Source organism: Hyperolius riggenbachi, chromosome 8 (genome assembly GCF_040937935.1).
Source record: "Hyperolius riggenbachi isolate aHypRig1 chromosome 8, aHypRig1.pri, whole genome shotgun sequence".
NCBI lineage: Eukaryota > Metazoa > Chordata > Amphibia > Anura > Hyperoliidae > Hyperolius > Hyperolius riggenbachi.
In genome coordinates this window covers 195831117-195847648 of record NC_090653.1, presented here as the reverse complement: position 1 = coordinate 195847648, position 16532 = coordinate 195831117, and the positions used below count along the sequence as shown (strand labels likewise).

At 45.2% G+C, this 16532-nt stretch overlaps 1 protein-coding gene across 3 annotated transcripts in view; it reads left to right on the top strand.

The window, feature by feature from the left end:
• DRP2 (dystrophin related protein 2) overlaps positions 1-16532 on the top strand; it is a 697048-nt gene that overhangs the window by 182564 nt on the left and 497952 nt on the right. For all 3 annotated transcript variants that reach the window (XM_068248074.1, XM_068248073.1, XM_068248072.1), the window contains exon 7: positions 14997-15075. In XM_068248074.1, the coding sequence (XP_068104175.1) occupies positions 14997-15075 (79 nt within the window). The remainder of the gene's footprint in view (positions 1-14996; positions 15076-16532) is intronic.

Below are 16532 nucleotides of genomic sequence, written 5' to 3'. Positions count from 1 at the left end.
AACAGAAGAGTGGTCAGGAAAGCAGAAGGTCATACCAGATAATAAACAATGCCTAGTCTTGAGTGTGAGCTCCGTGATCATCAACACCCTGGAACTAGTCTGAAGTATAACAGAATGGTAACACAAGTCCCTAATCTTTGGGTGTGAGGTCCTTGGGGTCTCTGGGTCTGAGGGCTGTGCGGTCTCTGGCTCGAAACATCTGGATAAAGCGTCTGCTTTAACGTTTTTACTACCCGGGGTATACGTGATTATAAATCTGAATCTCGAGAAAAACAGTGACCACCGAGCCTGTCGGGGACTCAATCTCTTAGCCCCCTCGCTGTATTCCAAATTTTTGTGATCAGTGTAGACTGTAATCGTATGTTCTGCTCCCTCTAGCCAATGACGCCATTCTTCAAAGGCCAATTTAATGGCTAGGAGCTCCCTGTTGCCTATATCATAGTTTTTTTTCTGCGGGTCAAAATCTACGAGAGAAATAGGCACACGGGTGTAACCTTCCCTGCAACCCAGAACGCTGAGACAGCACAGCACCTACCCCAACCTCTGAGGCATCTACATCCACAATAAAGGGATAGGAGATGTCAACGTGTCTTAAAATGGGTGCAGTACAAAACAATTCCTTCAGGGTTTAGAAAGCAGCAAGGGCCTCGGAGGACTAGTGGTTATTATCTGCCCCTTTCTTTGTGAGACTGGTAAGGGGTGCGATGACTGTGGAGTACCCCTTTATGAACCTTCTATAGTAGTTAGCAAACCCTAAGAATCTCTGGAGAGCCTTCAGACCCACAGGCTGAGGCCACTCCAGAACAGCAGAGACCTTGGCAGGGTCCATAGAAAGGCCCGAGGTAGAAATAATGTACCCCAGAAAGGTGACAGATGTTACCTCAAAAATGCATTTCTCCAATTTGGTGTCTAAAATGTTTTGTCTTAGCTTGTGCAACACAAACCTGACATGATCCCTATGCTCCGAGAGGTTGGCTGAGAAGATTAGTATATCATCCAAATATACCCGGACAAATTTGCCCAAAACCTCTCTGAACACCTCATTAATGAGTTCCTGAAAGACGGCCGGGGCGTTACACAACCCGAAGGGCATCACCAGGTACTCGTAGTGCGCATCGGGTGTGTTAAAGGCCGTCTTCCATTCATCGCCCTCTCTGATCCGTACCAGGTTGTATGCACCCCGCAAATCCAATTTTGAGAAAATCTTAGCATTGGTGACCTGAGTAAATAAATCGCCTATCAAAGGCGATGGATAGCGATTTTTTTACTGTGATTTTTTTCAGGCCCCAATAATCAATGTACAGCCGAACGCCTCCGTCTTTTTTCTTAACAAAAAAGAAACCTGCACCAGCAGGCGACCGGCAAGGGCGAATGAACCCTTTAGCTAAGTTTTCACGGATGTATTCCTGCATGGCCAACTTTTCGGGCCCAGATAAATTGTAGAGATGACCTCTAGGTGGCATACAACCAGACCGGAGATCAATCAGACAATCGAAAGGGCGGTGTGGAGGAAGTTTATCGGCCGATTTAGGACAAAACACGTCCGCAAACTCAGAATACTGATCTGGCAATCCTTCCACATGAATCTTGGTCTCACCTAAGGTTACCTTCGCTAAGCAATGATGAAAACACTGGGAAGACCAGCTCGTTAGCTGACCAGTAGCCCAGTTAATCTGAGGTGAGTGAAGTTGCAACCAAGGCATGCCAAGAATGATTGTGGAGGTTGTCATACGTAACACAAAAAAAAACAAATTTTCCCTATGCAACACCCCGATAGCGACCCCTACTTCTAGAGTCTGTGACAGAGGACTGTTACTCTGCAGAGGGGAATCATCTACTGCAGTAACCTGTATCTGTGGTTCTACCGGGGTGACCGGAATACCCAATTTTTTCGCAAATTCAAAATCCATAAAATTTGCTGCTGAGCCTGAGTCAATGAAGGCTTCAGTGACTTCAGACCTATCTCCCCATGAAATGGTACAGGGAAGAAGCAAACGTTTATCATCTAGGGGTAACAATTGCTTGCCTAGGGTATTACCCCCGACTACACCTAGGCAGTAGCGTTTCCCGACTTCTTAGGGCAATTCTGTACTCTATGACCCCCCTCTGCACAATAAAGACAGAGACGCTCTGAGAGTCTGCGTTTCCGCTCCACTTGAGACAACTTTGACTGACCAATCTGCATTGGCTCTGGTGGAGGTGAAGCGGGTGGAAGTGGAGTTACTGGGGGAGCAGCCTGGGACACCATTCTTACATGATTTTTACACAGGGTCTGTCTCTGATATCGCAACCGGCGATCTATCCTGTTGGCCGATGAAATAGCTTCATCGATGGATTTAAGTTCTGGCTGACTTAACATAAGATCGGAGACCTCGTCTGACAACCCTGATAAAAAACAATCTAAAAAGGCAAATGTGTCCCACCTGGCCGATACTGACCATCTCCTAAATTCAGCAGCATAATCTTCAACCGGACTCTTGCCTTGACGTAAACGTTTGAGCTTCCATTCAGAAGTCGAGGCAATGTCTGGATCGTCGTAAATTATAGCCATAGCTTTAAAAAATTCCTCTACAGAGGTCAGGGCCTGGTGACTGGTGGGAAGGCTATACGCCCAGGCCTGAGAATCGCCAGATAACAAGGTTTTAATAAAGGTAACTCTTTGGGCCACAGTTCCTGAAGAATTAGGTCTTAACTCAAAGTATGATAACACTCTACTTCTAAAATTTCGGAAGTCAGATCTGTGACCAGAAAATTTTTCAGGTACAGGCATGCGTATGTCTGTGCTAAGAGGAGATCGCACATCCTTCACAGCCATCTGGAGGGTTTGTAAAGATCCAGATAAAGCGTCCATTACCGTCTGGTGACTGCTCAGCACAATATTGATGTTTTCCACCGAAGTGGTAAGTGTGCCCAGACGGCTGGTGAGTGCGTCCATTTGCATTTTTTGGTCTGCCGTTCTGTAACGATCGGTGTAACACAGAGAGGGTCTGATTATTGGTGATCTGCAGTATCACCAAGAATACAGATATATACCCGATTATTGATGATCTGCAGTATCACCGATAATCAGATATATTACTAACCTCTGGACACCTGAGAGATATGAGTGTTTGGTGCAACAGTAATACTTTGAGAACAATACCAGGAGGAGAGGTACAAGGCAGTAAGGAATACTGCTGGAGTAGTACCTCTCAACACCCTGAGACTCTCCCGTGGGGAGGAGTCAGACTGGGAGAGGGAAGGACCAGAGCGTGAGTGACACCAATAGAAGGATGCCACTGACTGATCTGTGAACTATCTCTTAACTGGAGAGATAGCTCTCAAGGTCGGACAAGCCAGGTCGGCAACACACTGACATACAAGGTACAAAAACAGGAGGCTGATTTGGTAATCCTAAGGCAAGCAGGGTTTGGCAACAGAGTATCAGATATAGCGAAGTACCAAATCAGTGAACAGAAGAGTGGTCAGGAAAGCAGAAGGTCATAACAGATAATAAACAATGCCTAGTCTTGGGTGTGAGCTCCGTGATCATCAACACCCTGGAACTAGTCTGAAGTATAACAGAATGGTAACACAAGTCCCTAATCTTTGGGTGTGAGGTCCTTGATCATCAACACCCTGGAACTAGTCTGAGGTATAACAGAATGATAACACAGATTCCTAATCTTTGGGTGTGAGGTCCTTGATCATCAACACCCTGGGACTAGTCTGAAGTATAACAAAATGATAACACAGATTTCTAATCTTGGGTGTGAGGTCCTTGATCATCAACACCCTGGAACTAGTCTGAGGTATAACAGAATGATAACACAGATTCCTAATCTTTGGGTGTGAGGTCCTTGATCATCAACACCCTGGGACTAGTCTGAAGTATAACAGAATGATAACACAGATTCTGACAATAAGGTCTGAGTGCTTCCACGTAGTGATCGCAATGGCAGACAACCAGTGAATGACCAGCACCCAGTATATATAGCCCAGCGCTCTCCAGCGCCTCCCCTAAGTGCTGGACCAATGGGAACTGGTACAATCGTCAGCTGACCGCCTTGGTCAGCTGACTCCCTTCTGGCTGTCATAAACCTTCTGCCTCTCAACGTGCGCGCTCGTCCTTCTGAACCTGTGTGGACTATCAGTCCCAGCCACACCAGACATGTCTTGCGTACCACCCGCCGCGCTGGACGCGGAATCCGCCGCACCGCTATCAAGGCATGTGGCGGTTTCTCCGCGTTCGCCCATACTAGCAGATGTAGGCCCACGCGTGCAGACCGACGCGTTGGACGCGGAAACAGCCGCCTTACTCTGAGCGCATGCGGTCGCTTTTCCGCGTTTTCTCACAAAAGCCCCTTTAAAAGCTAGAAACACCAAAATTGCTGGGAATGTTAAGCAGAATAGTGGGAACAAGAGGACAATTTTTTTTTCAAAAAGACCTTATACTTTTTGAGAAAATCGATTTTAAAGTTTCAAAGAAAAAAGAGTCAATTCATTAAAAAAAGAACCGATTCATTAAAAAGAACCAGATGATTCATGAACCGTTAGTATAGCTTAGAAAGCGTCCTGTGCAGGCAGGACATATAGCTGCCGGCTCCCGCTGTCTCTCCCCACCTGCCTTCACTTGTCACCCTCACCTAGGCTGGCACCCAGTGCACCCACGGGTGCACCAGGTGCCAGCCTAGGTGAGGGTGACAGGTGAAGGCAGGTGGGGTGTAACGATTGGTGTCAGCAAGAACAGATTTTCTGATTATTGGTGATCTGCAGTATCACCAATAATACAGATGTTATACCTGATCATGTGGTGATCTGCAGAATCACCAATAATACAAGTATAGCAAGACACAGGACACACAGGTGTAAGATAGTGTTTTAGTGCAACAGTAAATATTGATGGAGATACCCACTATCCCAGAGGGGCTGGTAGAAGGGGGTATCTCTAAGGAACACAGTAATCAGTACCCCAGCAGGCTGGAGACACAGAGCAACAGTGATAGTTTCACCCGAGGAGCGGGTGATGCACAGAGAGACAATATAGAGTGATCACTCCAGGAGCGAGTAATTCAGACTGTACTGCAGCAGGTGATTCCCTGAGGGACAGGAGATCCCGACAGTGCTGTATTAGCTAGTCACCTGAGGAGCAGGTGATTAAGACTGTACTGCAGCTATCAACCAGAGAAGCAGGTGATTAAGACTGTACTGCAGCTATCAACCTGAGGAGCAGGTGATTCAGACTATACTGCAGCTATCTACCTGAGGAGCAGGTGATAACTAAACTGAGAGTCTCTCACCAGGACTAAGCTCCCTGGTGAGGGCAGAAGAGTCAGACAAGCAGGTTTGGCAACACACAGACAGATACGGTACAGAGACAGGAAGCTAAATCAGAGTAGTAGTTCAGGCAGAGTCGGCAACTTATATCAGATAGGCAAAGGTACCGAATCAGAGAGCAGAAGAATAGTCAAACTAGCAGAAGGTCATAACAAATAATACAATTCAATTAGTACTTTAAGCTATCAACAGAATCTGGCTAAGTGTGGATCCCCAGCTCCAGCTGGTTCTAGCACACTTTGGGATCTGACTAGGTCTGAGTGCTAACACGTAGCATATGCAACAGCAGACGCGGAACAACTGACAGTCAGGTCCTATACAGTGGTGTGAAAAATTATTTGCCCACTTCCTGATTTCTTATTCTTTTGCATGTTTGTCAAACTTAAATGTTTCTGCTCATCAAAAAACGTTAACTATTAGTCAAAGATAACATAATTGAACACAAAATGCAGTTTTAAATGACGATTTTTATTATTTAGTGAGAAAAAAAACTCCAAATCTACATGGCCCTGTGTGAAAAAGTGATTGCCCCCCTTGTTAAAAAATAACTTAACTTTGGTTTATCACACCTGAGTTCAATTTCTGTAGTCACCCCCAGGCCTGATTACTGCCACACCTGTTTCAATCAAGAAATCACTTAAATAGGAGCTATCTGACACAGAGTAGTAGACCAAAAGCACCTCAAAAGCTAGACATGCCAAGATCCAAAGAAATTCAGGAACAAATGAGAACAAAAGTACTGTAATTGAGATCTATCAGTCTGGTAAAGGTTATAAAGCCATTTCTAAAGCTTTGGGACTCCAACGAACCACAGTGAGAGCCATTATCCACAAATGGCAAAAACATGGAACAGTGATGAACCTTCCCAGGAGTGGCCGGCTGACCAAAATTACCCCAAGAGCGCAGAGAAAACTCATCCGAGAGGTCACAAAAGACCCCAGGACAACATCTAAAGAACTGCAGGCCTTACTTGCCTCAATTAAGGTCAGTGTTCACGACTCCACCATAAGAAAGAGACTGGGCAAAAACGGCCTGCATGGCAGATATCCAAGGCGCAAACCACTTTTAAGCAAAAAGAACATTAAGGCTCGTCTCAATTTTGCTTAAAAACATCTCAATGATTGCCAAGACTTTTGGGAAAATACCTTGTGGACCGACGAGACAAAAGTTGAACTTTTTGGAAGGTGCGTGTCCCGTTACATCTGGCGTAGAAGAAACACAGAATTTCAGCAAAAGAACATCATACCAACAGTAAATTATGGTGGTGGTAGTGTGATGGTCTGGGGTTGTTTTGCTGCTTTAGGACCTGGAAGGCTTGCTGTGATAGATGGAACCATGAATTCTACTGTCTACCAAAAAATCCTGAAGGAGAATGTCCGGCCATCTGTTCGTCAACTCAAGCTGATGCAATCTTGGGTGCTGCAGCAGGACAATGACCCAAAACACACCAGCAAATCCACCTCTCAATGGCTGAAGAAAAACAAAATGAAGACTTTGGAGTGGCCTAGTCAAAGTCCTGACCTGAATCCTATTGAGATGTTGTGGCATGACCTTAAAAAGGTGGTTCATGCTAGAAAACCCTCAAATAAAGCTGAATTACAACAATTCTGCAAAAATGAGTGGGCCAAAATTCCTCCAGAGCGCTGTAAAAGATTCGTTGCAAGTTATCGCAAACGCTTGATTGCAGTTATTGCTGCTAAGGGTGGCCCAACCAGTTATTAGGTTCAGGGGGCAATTTCTTTTTCACACAGGGCCATATAGGTTTTGAGTTTTTTTTCTCACTAAATAATAAAAACTATCATTTAAAACTGAATTTTGTGTTCAATTATGTTATCTTTGACTAATAGTTAACGGTTTTTGATGAGCAGAAACATTTAAGTGTGACAAACATGCAAAAGAATAAGAAATCAGGAAGGGGGCAAATCGTTTTTCACACCACTGTATATACTAAACGCGCTCTATAACACCGCCCCAGTCACTCAGCCAATCCAGAGCATAGCTGGAGTCAGCTGACCGAGTGATCAGCTGACTCCCCTTCTAGATGCATAAAGGTCCTTTCGCTCGGCACGCGCGCACGTAGCCCTTAGTCTATGAGCGATAGAAGGACCAGGCAAAGCACCAGCATGTAACTGTGCGGCGGAAACCGCCGGCTGCGACGCGGAGATAGCCGCCATGCCGCTTGCTGTTGCGGTGGTATCTCCGCTATCCATTACATGGGGAGAGACAGCGGGAGCCGGCAGCTATACGTCCCAAAGGACGCATTCTCTGCTATGTGGGGGGCGTCGGAGATCTTCAATCAACTTAATTGAAGATCGCAAGATAAGAGGATACTGTATTCGTTGGATCGTTTACCAAGGATATTGGCGTGGGAAAACTTTTTTTAAAGGAACAGGTAAGTATTTATGGTTAATTTAGAATAATAAAATACTTTTCTCGTGGTTGTGTTTTTATTTCATTTAACCCTTTGTGGAAATGTGTAAGGGGTACTTTGTACCCCTATACTAATTTCTCCTGGGAGTAAGGGGGCATTTGGGGTCCCCTTCTTAAAGGGGACTCCCAGATGCCACCATGAACCCCCCCAGGGAGTCATCGCCCCCACCTCCTCTTGGGGCACCAGAGGTGGGGAAGAGCCCCTTGTCCAATGATTGGACAAGGGCTCCGGGGGGGCCCCGGAGTCCCCCATACCATGGACCATGCGGACTGGTATAGCTCAGGGTGCGAAGCCCCAGTCGGCCGGGGCTCCACATTCTGGCTATCACAGCGTGCATGGGGGACAAGGGGTTACAGAGGTTCGGGAGGGGGACCCCACGCCATAATTTTTTTCAGTTTTCCCACACTCAGCACATAAAAATAATAATAAACAAAAAATAAATAAAAAAAATATCTATCTATCTATCTATCTATCTATCTATCTATCTATCTATATATATATATATATATATATATATATATATAGTATAAGGTCTTTTTGAAAAAAAAAAAACCTCTTGTAGTCACTGCCATCCTCTACATACCCTGCACATTTGGTGTTTTTACTATGTAAGGGGACTTTGCTATTAACCGCTAAAGTCGGCGGGCATTAAAGTCTATGGGCGAACCAAACTTTTTTTGAAAAAAAAGTTCCTGGTTCACTGCTAACACGAACCACCGAAGTTCGCCAGGAACCGTTCACCGGCGAACCGTTTGGGCCATCTCTATTCCGACCATCCCTACAGCAGTTCAGGAATCAGGATCAGGAATAGTTTATTTCGCCAAGCATGACTGGGTCATGCCCGGAATTGGGTTTGGCACAGTACATTTGACTCAGAAGAGACATCAATCGATAGCAAAGAGCAACAGGAACAGAAATTTACAATTACACATGCCAGTAGCAGACGGTTACATTTGCATTTCAATTTCATTTACATTGTGTTAAGCTTGGAGGTGTAATCTCCACAGTCAGCATGCAACACATAAGCTGACGTGAAGGAGGTACACACACCAGCACAAGGAATCAGGATATCCCCAGTTTAGTGGAGGAGAGGACTGACTCCCATAGGAGATTGTGGTGCACAGAGCCGGTGCAGATCCGAACAGCCACAAACAACACTTTCGTAATAACGTCTCAGCGCAAAGTAGCGCTGAGCGCATAAACCAGGACTGAGGAGATCAGGACAGGTAGACAGAATGAACGCTTGCTTAACTAGCCACTACTTAGTGACAGCAAGCGTCCACAATAAAACAGACTGGAATGAGGTAGCCAATGCGTTTGCAGCGATGGCGTGTCTCACCAAGACAGGACAGGATAGTCAGGAAATAGCAGGATCAAGATAGATGAACGTAACACAGATAAATATACAATAAGTATGATTTCCTAGCGTATTACAATTACAGCTATCAATGAAACTATTTGTAACGTCTGACTAACATATGTATATATCGGCAATGAACCGATATATGACATAAGCAGGAACTCTGACTAAGACTGTAGTAATACAGGGAACAGGACTCAGAAGGATTCGCTATCTCTTCGCAGAGATGAACGCAATCCACAAACAGGACCAGGAACAGGATAACTAGCTCAGCGTGCTGGAACGCTGACTAACGGAACACAGGATATAAACAGTTCGTGTACGTATATATCAGCGACACTGATGTATCAACGTAACACGAATACAAGGAAAATAATAAACGTGCAAGTATGCGTATATATTGGCGATGAACCAATATATGACACAAGACAAGCAAAGTAACAACTTCTAGAAACAAGAGCAGAACTAGGAGGACTCGCTGACCCCTTCGCAGGAGTCAGCGCAGTCCACACAGACTAGGAACGAGGTGGGGCACGGGCAGAGTAACAGACAGGATCTGAGACTATGGTAGCCCATGAGGCATTGCAGGAAGCAGTTCTTTATACTGAGGTCATCCAATGGGAGCAGACCTGCAGATTCCCACACAAGTGAATGGTAATTAATCACAGGCTGATAGCAGGAAAAGACAGACAATGATATGCAGCCTGCAGGAAAGGGATTGCCCCTCCATTGCAGCAGACAATGTTTGTTTACACAAAAGCATATTAAACTGTCATTAACTTCAGAGCGACTGCAGATGGAATCAGCAACTAGTTTAAGTGCAAACCAAACTATGCAAGCAAATGCATGTAATGACATTAGAACTGCTTGGTTTGCAATACCACTGCAGTCAGCAGTAAACGCTGCAGAAGCGATCATAACACATTGTACATTACATTTCCTTGCATTTCCAGTTTACATACTAGAGCAGCCGTTGGCTCTGTCCGTGACAGTTCTATATGTCGTGGGGGTGCCCCAATGGGAGAATGTGGAGGGAGTTCTGGAGGCTGACAGCTGAGGGGAAGAAGGAATTACTGTGCCTAGCCGTCTTGGTGTAGATGGCCCGAAGCCTCCGTCCCAATGGCATCGGACTGAAGTAGCAGTGGCCCGGGTGAGAGGGGTCGTTAGCGATCTTCAGGGCCCTCGATCTCAGTCTTTTGTTGTGTAGGAGGGCAAGTGAGGGGAGAGATCTCCCAATGACCCTCTCCGCCGCCCTGATGACCCTCTGAAGTAGGTGCCTGTCGCTGGTGGTTGCGCCAGCGTACCAGACCAGAATGGATGAGCAGAGGATCGACTCAATGGTAGTGGAGTAGAAATTGGTCAAGTCATTGGTCAATCAAGTCCACTATGTCATCGCAGTGATTTCATTGGCTGAGGTCTTTTGAATCTGATTGGCTCTCTGGGTAAGATACCACTATATAAGGGTTGGATTTTTGGATGTTAAGCGTGATGTTACTCTATACAGTGGGTTGCAAAAGTATTCGGCCCCCTTGAAGTTTTCCACATTTTGTCACATTACTGCCACAAACATGCATCAATTTTATTGGAATTCCACGTGAAAGACCAATACAAAGTGGTGTACATGTGAGAAGTGGATCGAAAATCATACATCATTCCAAACATTTTTACAAATAAATAACTGCAAAGTAGGATGTGCATAATTATTCGTCCCCCTGAGTCAATACTTTGTAGAACCACCTTTAGCTGCAATTACATCTGCCAGTCTTTTAGGGTATGTCTCTACCAGCTTTGCACATCTAGAGACTGCAATCCTTGCCCATTCTTCTTTGCAAAACAGCTCCAGCTCAGTCAGATTAGATGGACAGCATTTGTGAACAGCAGTTTTCAGATCTTGCCACAGATTCTCGATTGGATTTAGATCTGGACTTTGACTGGGCCATTCTAACACATAGATATGTTTAGTTTTTAAACCATTCCATTGTTGCCCTGGCTTTATGTTTGGGGTCATTGTCCTGCTGGAAGGTGAACCTCCGCCCCAGTCTCAAGTCTTTTGCAGTCTCCAAGAGGTTTTCTTCCAAGTTTGCCCTGTATTGGCTCCATCCATCTTCCCATCAACTCTGACCAGCTTCCCTGTCCCTGCTGAAGAAATGCACCCCCCGAGCATTATGCTGCCACCACCATATTTGACAGTGGGGATGGTGTGTTCAGAGTGATGTTCAGTGTTAGTTTTCTGCCTCCCATAGCGTTTTGCATTTTGGCCAAAAAGTTCCATTTTGGTCTCATCTGACCAGAGCACCTTCTTCCACATGGTTGCTGTGTCCCCCACATGGCTTGTGGCAAACTGCAAACGGGACTTCTTATGCTTTCTGTTAACAATGCCTTTCTTCTTGCTACTCTTCCATAAAGGCCAACTTTGTACAGTGCATGACTAATAGTTGTCCTATGGACAGCGTCTCCCAACTGAGCTGTAGATCTCTGCAGCTCGTCCAGAGTCACCATGGGCCTCTTGACTGTATTTCTGATCAGCGCTCTCCTTGTTCGGCCTGTGAGTTTAGGTGGATGGCCTTGTCTTAGTAGGTTTACAGTTGTGCCATACTCCTTCCATTTCTGAATGATCGCTTGAACAGTGCTCCTTGGGATGTTCAAGGCTTTGGAAATCTTTTTGTAGCCTAAGCCTGCTTTACATTTCTCAATAACTTGATCCCTGACCTGTCTTGAACCTGTCTTGTGTGTTCTTTGGACTTCACGGTGTTGTTGCTCCCAATATTCTCTTAGACAACCTCTGAGGCCCTCACAGAGCAGCTGTATTTGTACTGACATTAGATTACACACAGGTGCACTCTATTTAGTCATAAGCACTCATCAGGCAATGTCTATAGGCAACTGACTGCACTCAAATCAAAGGGGGCCGAATAATTATGCACACACCACTTTGCAGTTATTTATTTGTAAAAAAATGTTTGGAATCCTGTATGATGATTTTCGTTCCACTTCTCATGTGTACACCACTTTGTGTTGGTCTTTCATGTGGAATTCTAATAAAATTGATTCATGTTTGTGGCAGTAATATGACAAAATGTGGAAAACTTCAAGTGGGCCGAATACTTTTGCAACCCACTGTACAGCTTGAGAAAGGTCTGTTTGACCGAAACAGTGGAGCTGTTGCTGTTAAGCAGATATATCATGCTGCTTATGATATGTTAAATAGAGCTATAAAGACTACAGTTGGTGCTGACTCGATTGCTGAAAGACTATGGGCTTGATTCACAAAAGGGTGCTAACTTAGTTAGCACGCCTAAAGCCCTTTAAGACGCGCAAAGTTTTGTGCGCTAAGTTAGTGTGCGCAAAGTTTAGCGCTACGCGGTGCTCGCGAAACTGCAGCAGGTGCGATCAAAACGTCGCACCGGGTGTACCCAAAATGACGCACCTGGTGAGCCGTTTTGCGCACAGCACTACCCAGCCCACTAAACTTTGTGCCAGCTGGGTGGGCCGTGCCTGGGTGGGCTTGAACCACCAACCTTTCAGTTAACAGCCAAATGCACTAACCAATTGTGCCACACAGACTGTGTATGTAGTTGCTGCTAAATGGCTATCTGGGGTTCTCTTCGGACAACTGTTGAACACAAAAGGCAAGGCCATCCCTGGGTGGGCTTGAACCACCAACCTTTCAGTTAACAGCCAAATGTGCTAACTGATTGTGCCACAGAGACTGTGTATGCAGTTGCTGCTAAATGAATATTTGGGGTTCTCTTCGGACAACTGTTGAACACAAAAGGCAAGGCCATCCCTGGGTGGGTTTGAACCACCAACCTTTCGGTTAACAGCCGAATGTGTTAACAGATTGCGCCACAGAGACTGTGTATGCAGTTGCTGCCAAATGATTTTATGGGGATATATGTGTGTCTTTTGGAGGAAGGAAGTAAGTCTGGCCCAAGAAGTTTAACACCACTTTTTCCTACAATGAAGCACTCACTGTGTGGCAGCAGAGTGGTGCAGTGAAAGTGTGTTGGACCCATAACCCAGAGGTTGATGGATTGAAACCATCCTCTGCAAGGTTTACTTTGTTTTTTACACCTTGCTTTACCACATGGGCCAATCGGCGGCCATAGCCCCTTAAGAGAAAGTGTCATTAGGGCCTTGCTGTAACATAGATTGTAGTGTAACTATTTCAACTAATGTACCCTTCTTAAACTTGAAGATTGTATACAAATGTAAGCAGACTGCAGAGTGGCGCAGCGGAAGTGTGCTGGGCCCATAACCCAGAGGTTGATGGATTAAAACCATTCCCCGCTAGGCATGATTTAATTTTTCCACCTCGCTTTATTGCATGGGCAAAATGGTTTCCATAGCTCTGTAAGAGAAAGTGTAATAAGGGCCCTGCCGTAACATAGATATTACGGTAGCTAAGACTACTCCTGGGCCTTTCTTGTAGTTGAAGAGATGAGTGAAAGGGCTAGCTTCAGCCTGTAATGTTAGTTGACCTGGGTTTAATTCCCAGCCAATGGTGGTATAGTGGTGAGCATAGCTGCCTTCCAAGCAGTTGACCTGGGTTTGATTCCTGGCCAATGTATGTGAGCTTGTTTTTGACAGCCTACAAATCCCTGGTAGACAAAATCAAAGAGAGAGAGAGAGAGAGAGAGAAAGAGAGAGAGAGAGAGAAGGATGGGAGGGAGGAAGGTAAAAAAAGACTGAGAACATGGTCGGCACTGCTGCGTTTTTATAGGGGGGCGGGGGTCCGTGGGTGAGTGCAGCTCATTGGCTGCCATGTGTCTGCTGACTGTGATGTAAGGGGTCAAAGTTTAGCCCAATTACGAGGTATAGGGGGCGTAATGAACTGCCCTATCTGTTCGCTTCCCACCATGGACTCAAACAGCTGATGTTCGCCGGGAACTGTCCGCCGGTGACCCGTTCAGGCCACCTCTAGGCCTGAATACCAAGTGGGACCTGGCACTTATTACACGACCCATGCTGGTTCAAGGGCCTCCCTCCTTTGCATCCTTTGTTCTTCCTTTCCCCCCTGCTGCTGCTCCTCATTTTCAATTTTGTGTTAACTTTGACCTTATTGATGCAAGTCCTCTTTTTTCCCCCCGTTTCACCCTGTTCTCAATCCATTGCTATTTTTATTATTCCTTAGCATTTTACCCCTTTTTGTATATTCTGTATATTTTATATTTTGTATTTTGTGTGAGATCGGAGTGAGTGGGTGGTAGGTTTTTGTCCTACACCTGTCCACTTCAATACCGCTACCCCTCTCTGGGCGGGTATATGGGCGGTTTTCATGCATGGATACCTCTATTTATGTGTCCAGGTTGCCATTTTCCCACTAACTATGATTAAGGATTGACATAGTCCGAAAAATGTCAGCTGCGTGATGCCTGATGTTTTATACATTTGGATATGTTCCTAATAAAGGAGTGAATCTACAGATAAGTGCGGACCCTTCCTTCTTTCTGCATAACGTTTGGCTGAGCTAACCAGGTCGAGCACTATCGTGGATGTTAGTAGGGTGTAGCAGTGTTCACCTTTCTCTTTGAATTTGCTATAGGTAGCATTGGGGGCTTGTTGTCTCATCTGCCAACCCCTTTGTCTCCTTCCTAATTGTCTCCAACTCACTGCATTCTAAATTGTAAGCTTGCAAGGGTAGGTACCCCCTCCTAGTGTTTCTTATTATGCTGTAATTTATCATATGAACATGTACCAGTATTGGCTATGTCTCAAACCACACATCAACTTTGTATTTGTACTTGTATTGCTGGATATCCTGGCTGTACAAAGTATTGAACTTATTGATTATATTTTCATACCATAGTTTACCTGTTGATAAATGTTTTTGAAATACCCTTGCAGGAAAAATAGGATTCTTACATTTGGTATACATTTTCTGTGTAGGCTTCTGTGGCAGAACGTCTGCGGCAGCTACAGGATGCTCATCGTGACTTTGGACCTGAGTCTCAACATTTCTTGTCATGTGAGTTTATTTTTTAATATTCATTTTAAAGTTACTTAACTACTTAAGTTCAGTGTACAGTTTGAAATTGCTTTCAGGAAAGTATGTGGTATAAGAATAACATTTTGTTACAATGGTTTTCCTGAAAAAGGAACTGAGCTGGAAGGGGAAAAAAAAGAATGAACAGTTGGGGGAAAAATATATACAGTTGTGTGAAAAAATAAGATGCCCCATTAAATATTCAGTTCTTTATTAAGTGAATATGTGTCTGACAGTCCTGTGAACATTTCCTTGAATTTTGGGTGGTACATTACATTTTCAGCTGACGAATTTTGCAAATTCCATTTAAGTCAGTGGGCTGGGAATGTGACCGGAAGCTCTTGGTGTTAGGATGCTTCTCTGGCAAGCTCCTGCTCCAAGATCCTTAATCTTCATCCTTGTAACAGCCTGAATGCGTACATCTGCCATACCAAGGTATCTACAATTTCCTGAGAACGGTGTAATTGCAGTACCACCACTGTGATGGCTTGATGCGGCTCTGAAACTTCTACAAAGCTCATTAGGTTCAGGCAGGGCTCTCAAGATGGTGAGGATTCCTCAGATGGTGAGATGTTTGCAGTGCTGGACACAGGACCCCAAGCAGAACAATACATTTAGGGCCCCCCTCCTCAGCCACCCTGTTGAAAGGATGACCCCCCAGTATAGGTGACTTGATGTCCCTGCAGTATAGGTAGTCAGATGTCTCCCTACCATAGTGAGACAACCCCCAGTAAAGGTAGTCAGAATGTCAGATATTCCCCCGCAGAATTAACCAAGTGAACCCCCCCTGCCCCTATAGGTAGCCAGATGACCCCGCCAATATAGCCAGCTGCCCCCCCCCCCCCCCAGTATAGGTAGCCAGATGACTCCCCCTTTACAGGTAGCCAGATGTCTCTACAGTATAGGTAGCCGGATACCCCCTCAGTATGAATAGCCAGAGGATCCCCCTCAGTGGAGGTAACCAGATCCAAATTTCTCTCAATCAATGTCTCGTTGGTGGGTCACATGATAAGAAACCGTAGCTGTCGCCATGCAGAACAGACACTAAGAAGCACTGAAGAGAATCTGCACTGAAGATGCAGTGCAGGAACCTGGACAGGAAATAGACACTTTACTCCCCTCTGCTCAAACTCTGCGAATTGCATCTTTTTTGCTGCTGGGTAATGGCAAAAAGTGTAAAACTAACAAGATTCACATCTGAGCATGGCTGTGGCCACGTTCAGGTATAACTCAGGTGATAAAACTAAGGCTAATTAGCTCAGCAATGTCAGGAACCAAAGGTAAACATCACAACCAGTGGTGCTCAGCAAGATTTCGGATATCTGAACTACCCAGATAATCCAAACTTTTTCCACTATCCGAACTTTGAATAGCAATTCGGATATTTTTTAAAATCCGAATAGACCATCCGAGCAAACTCGGATTTCCTATCTGAAATC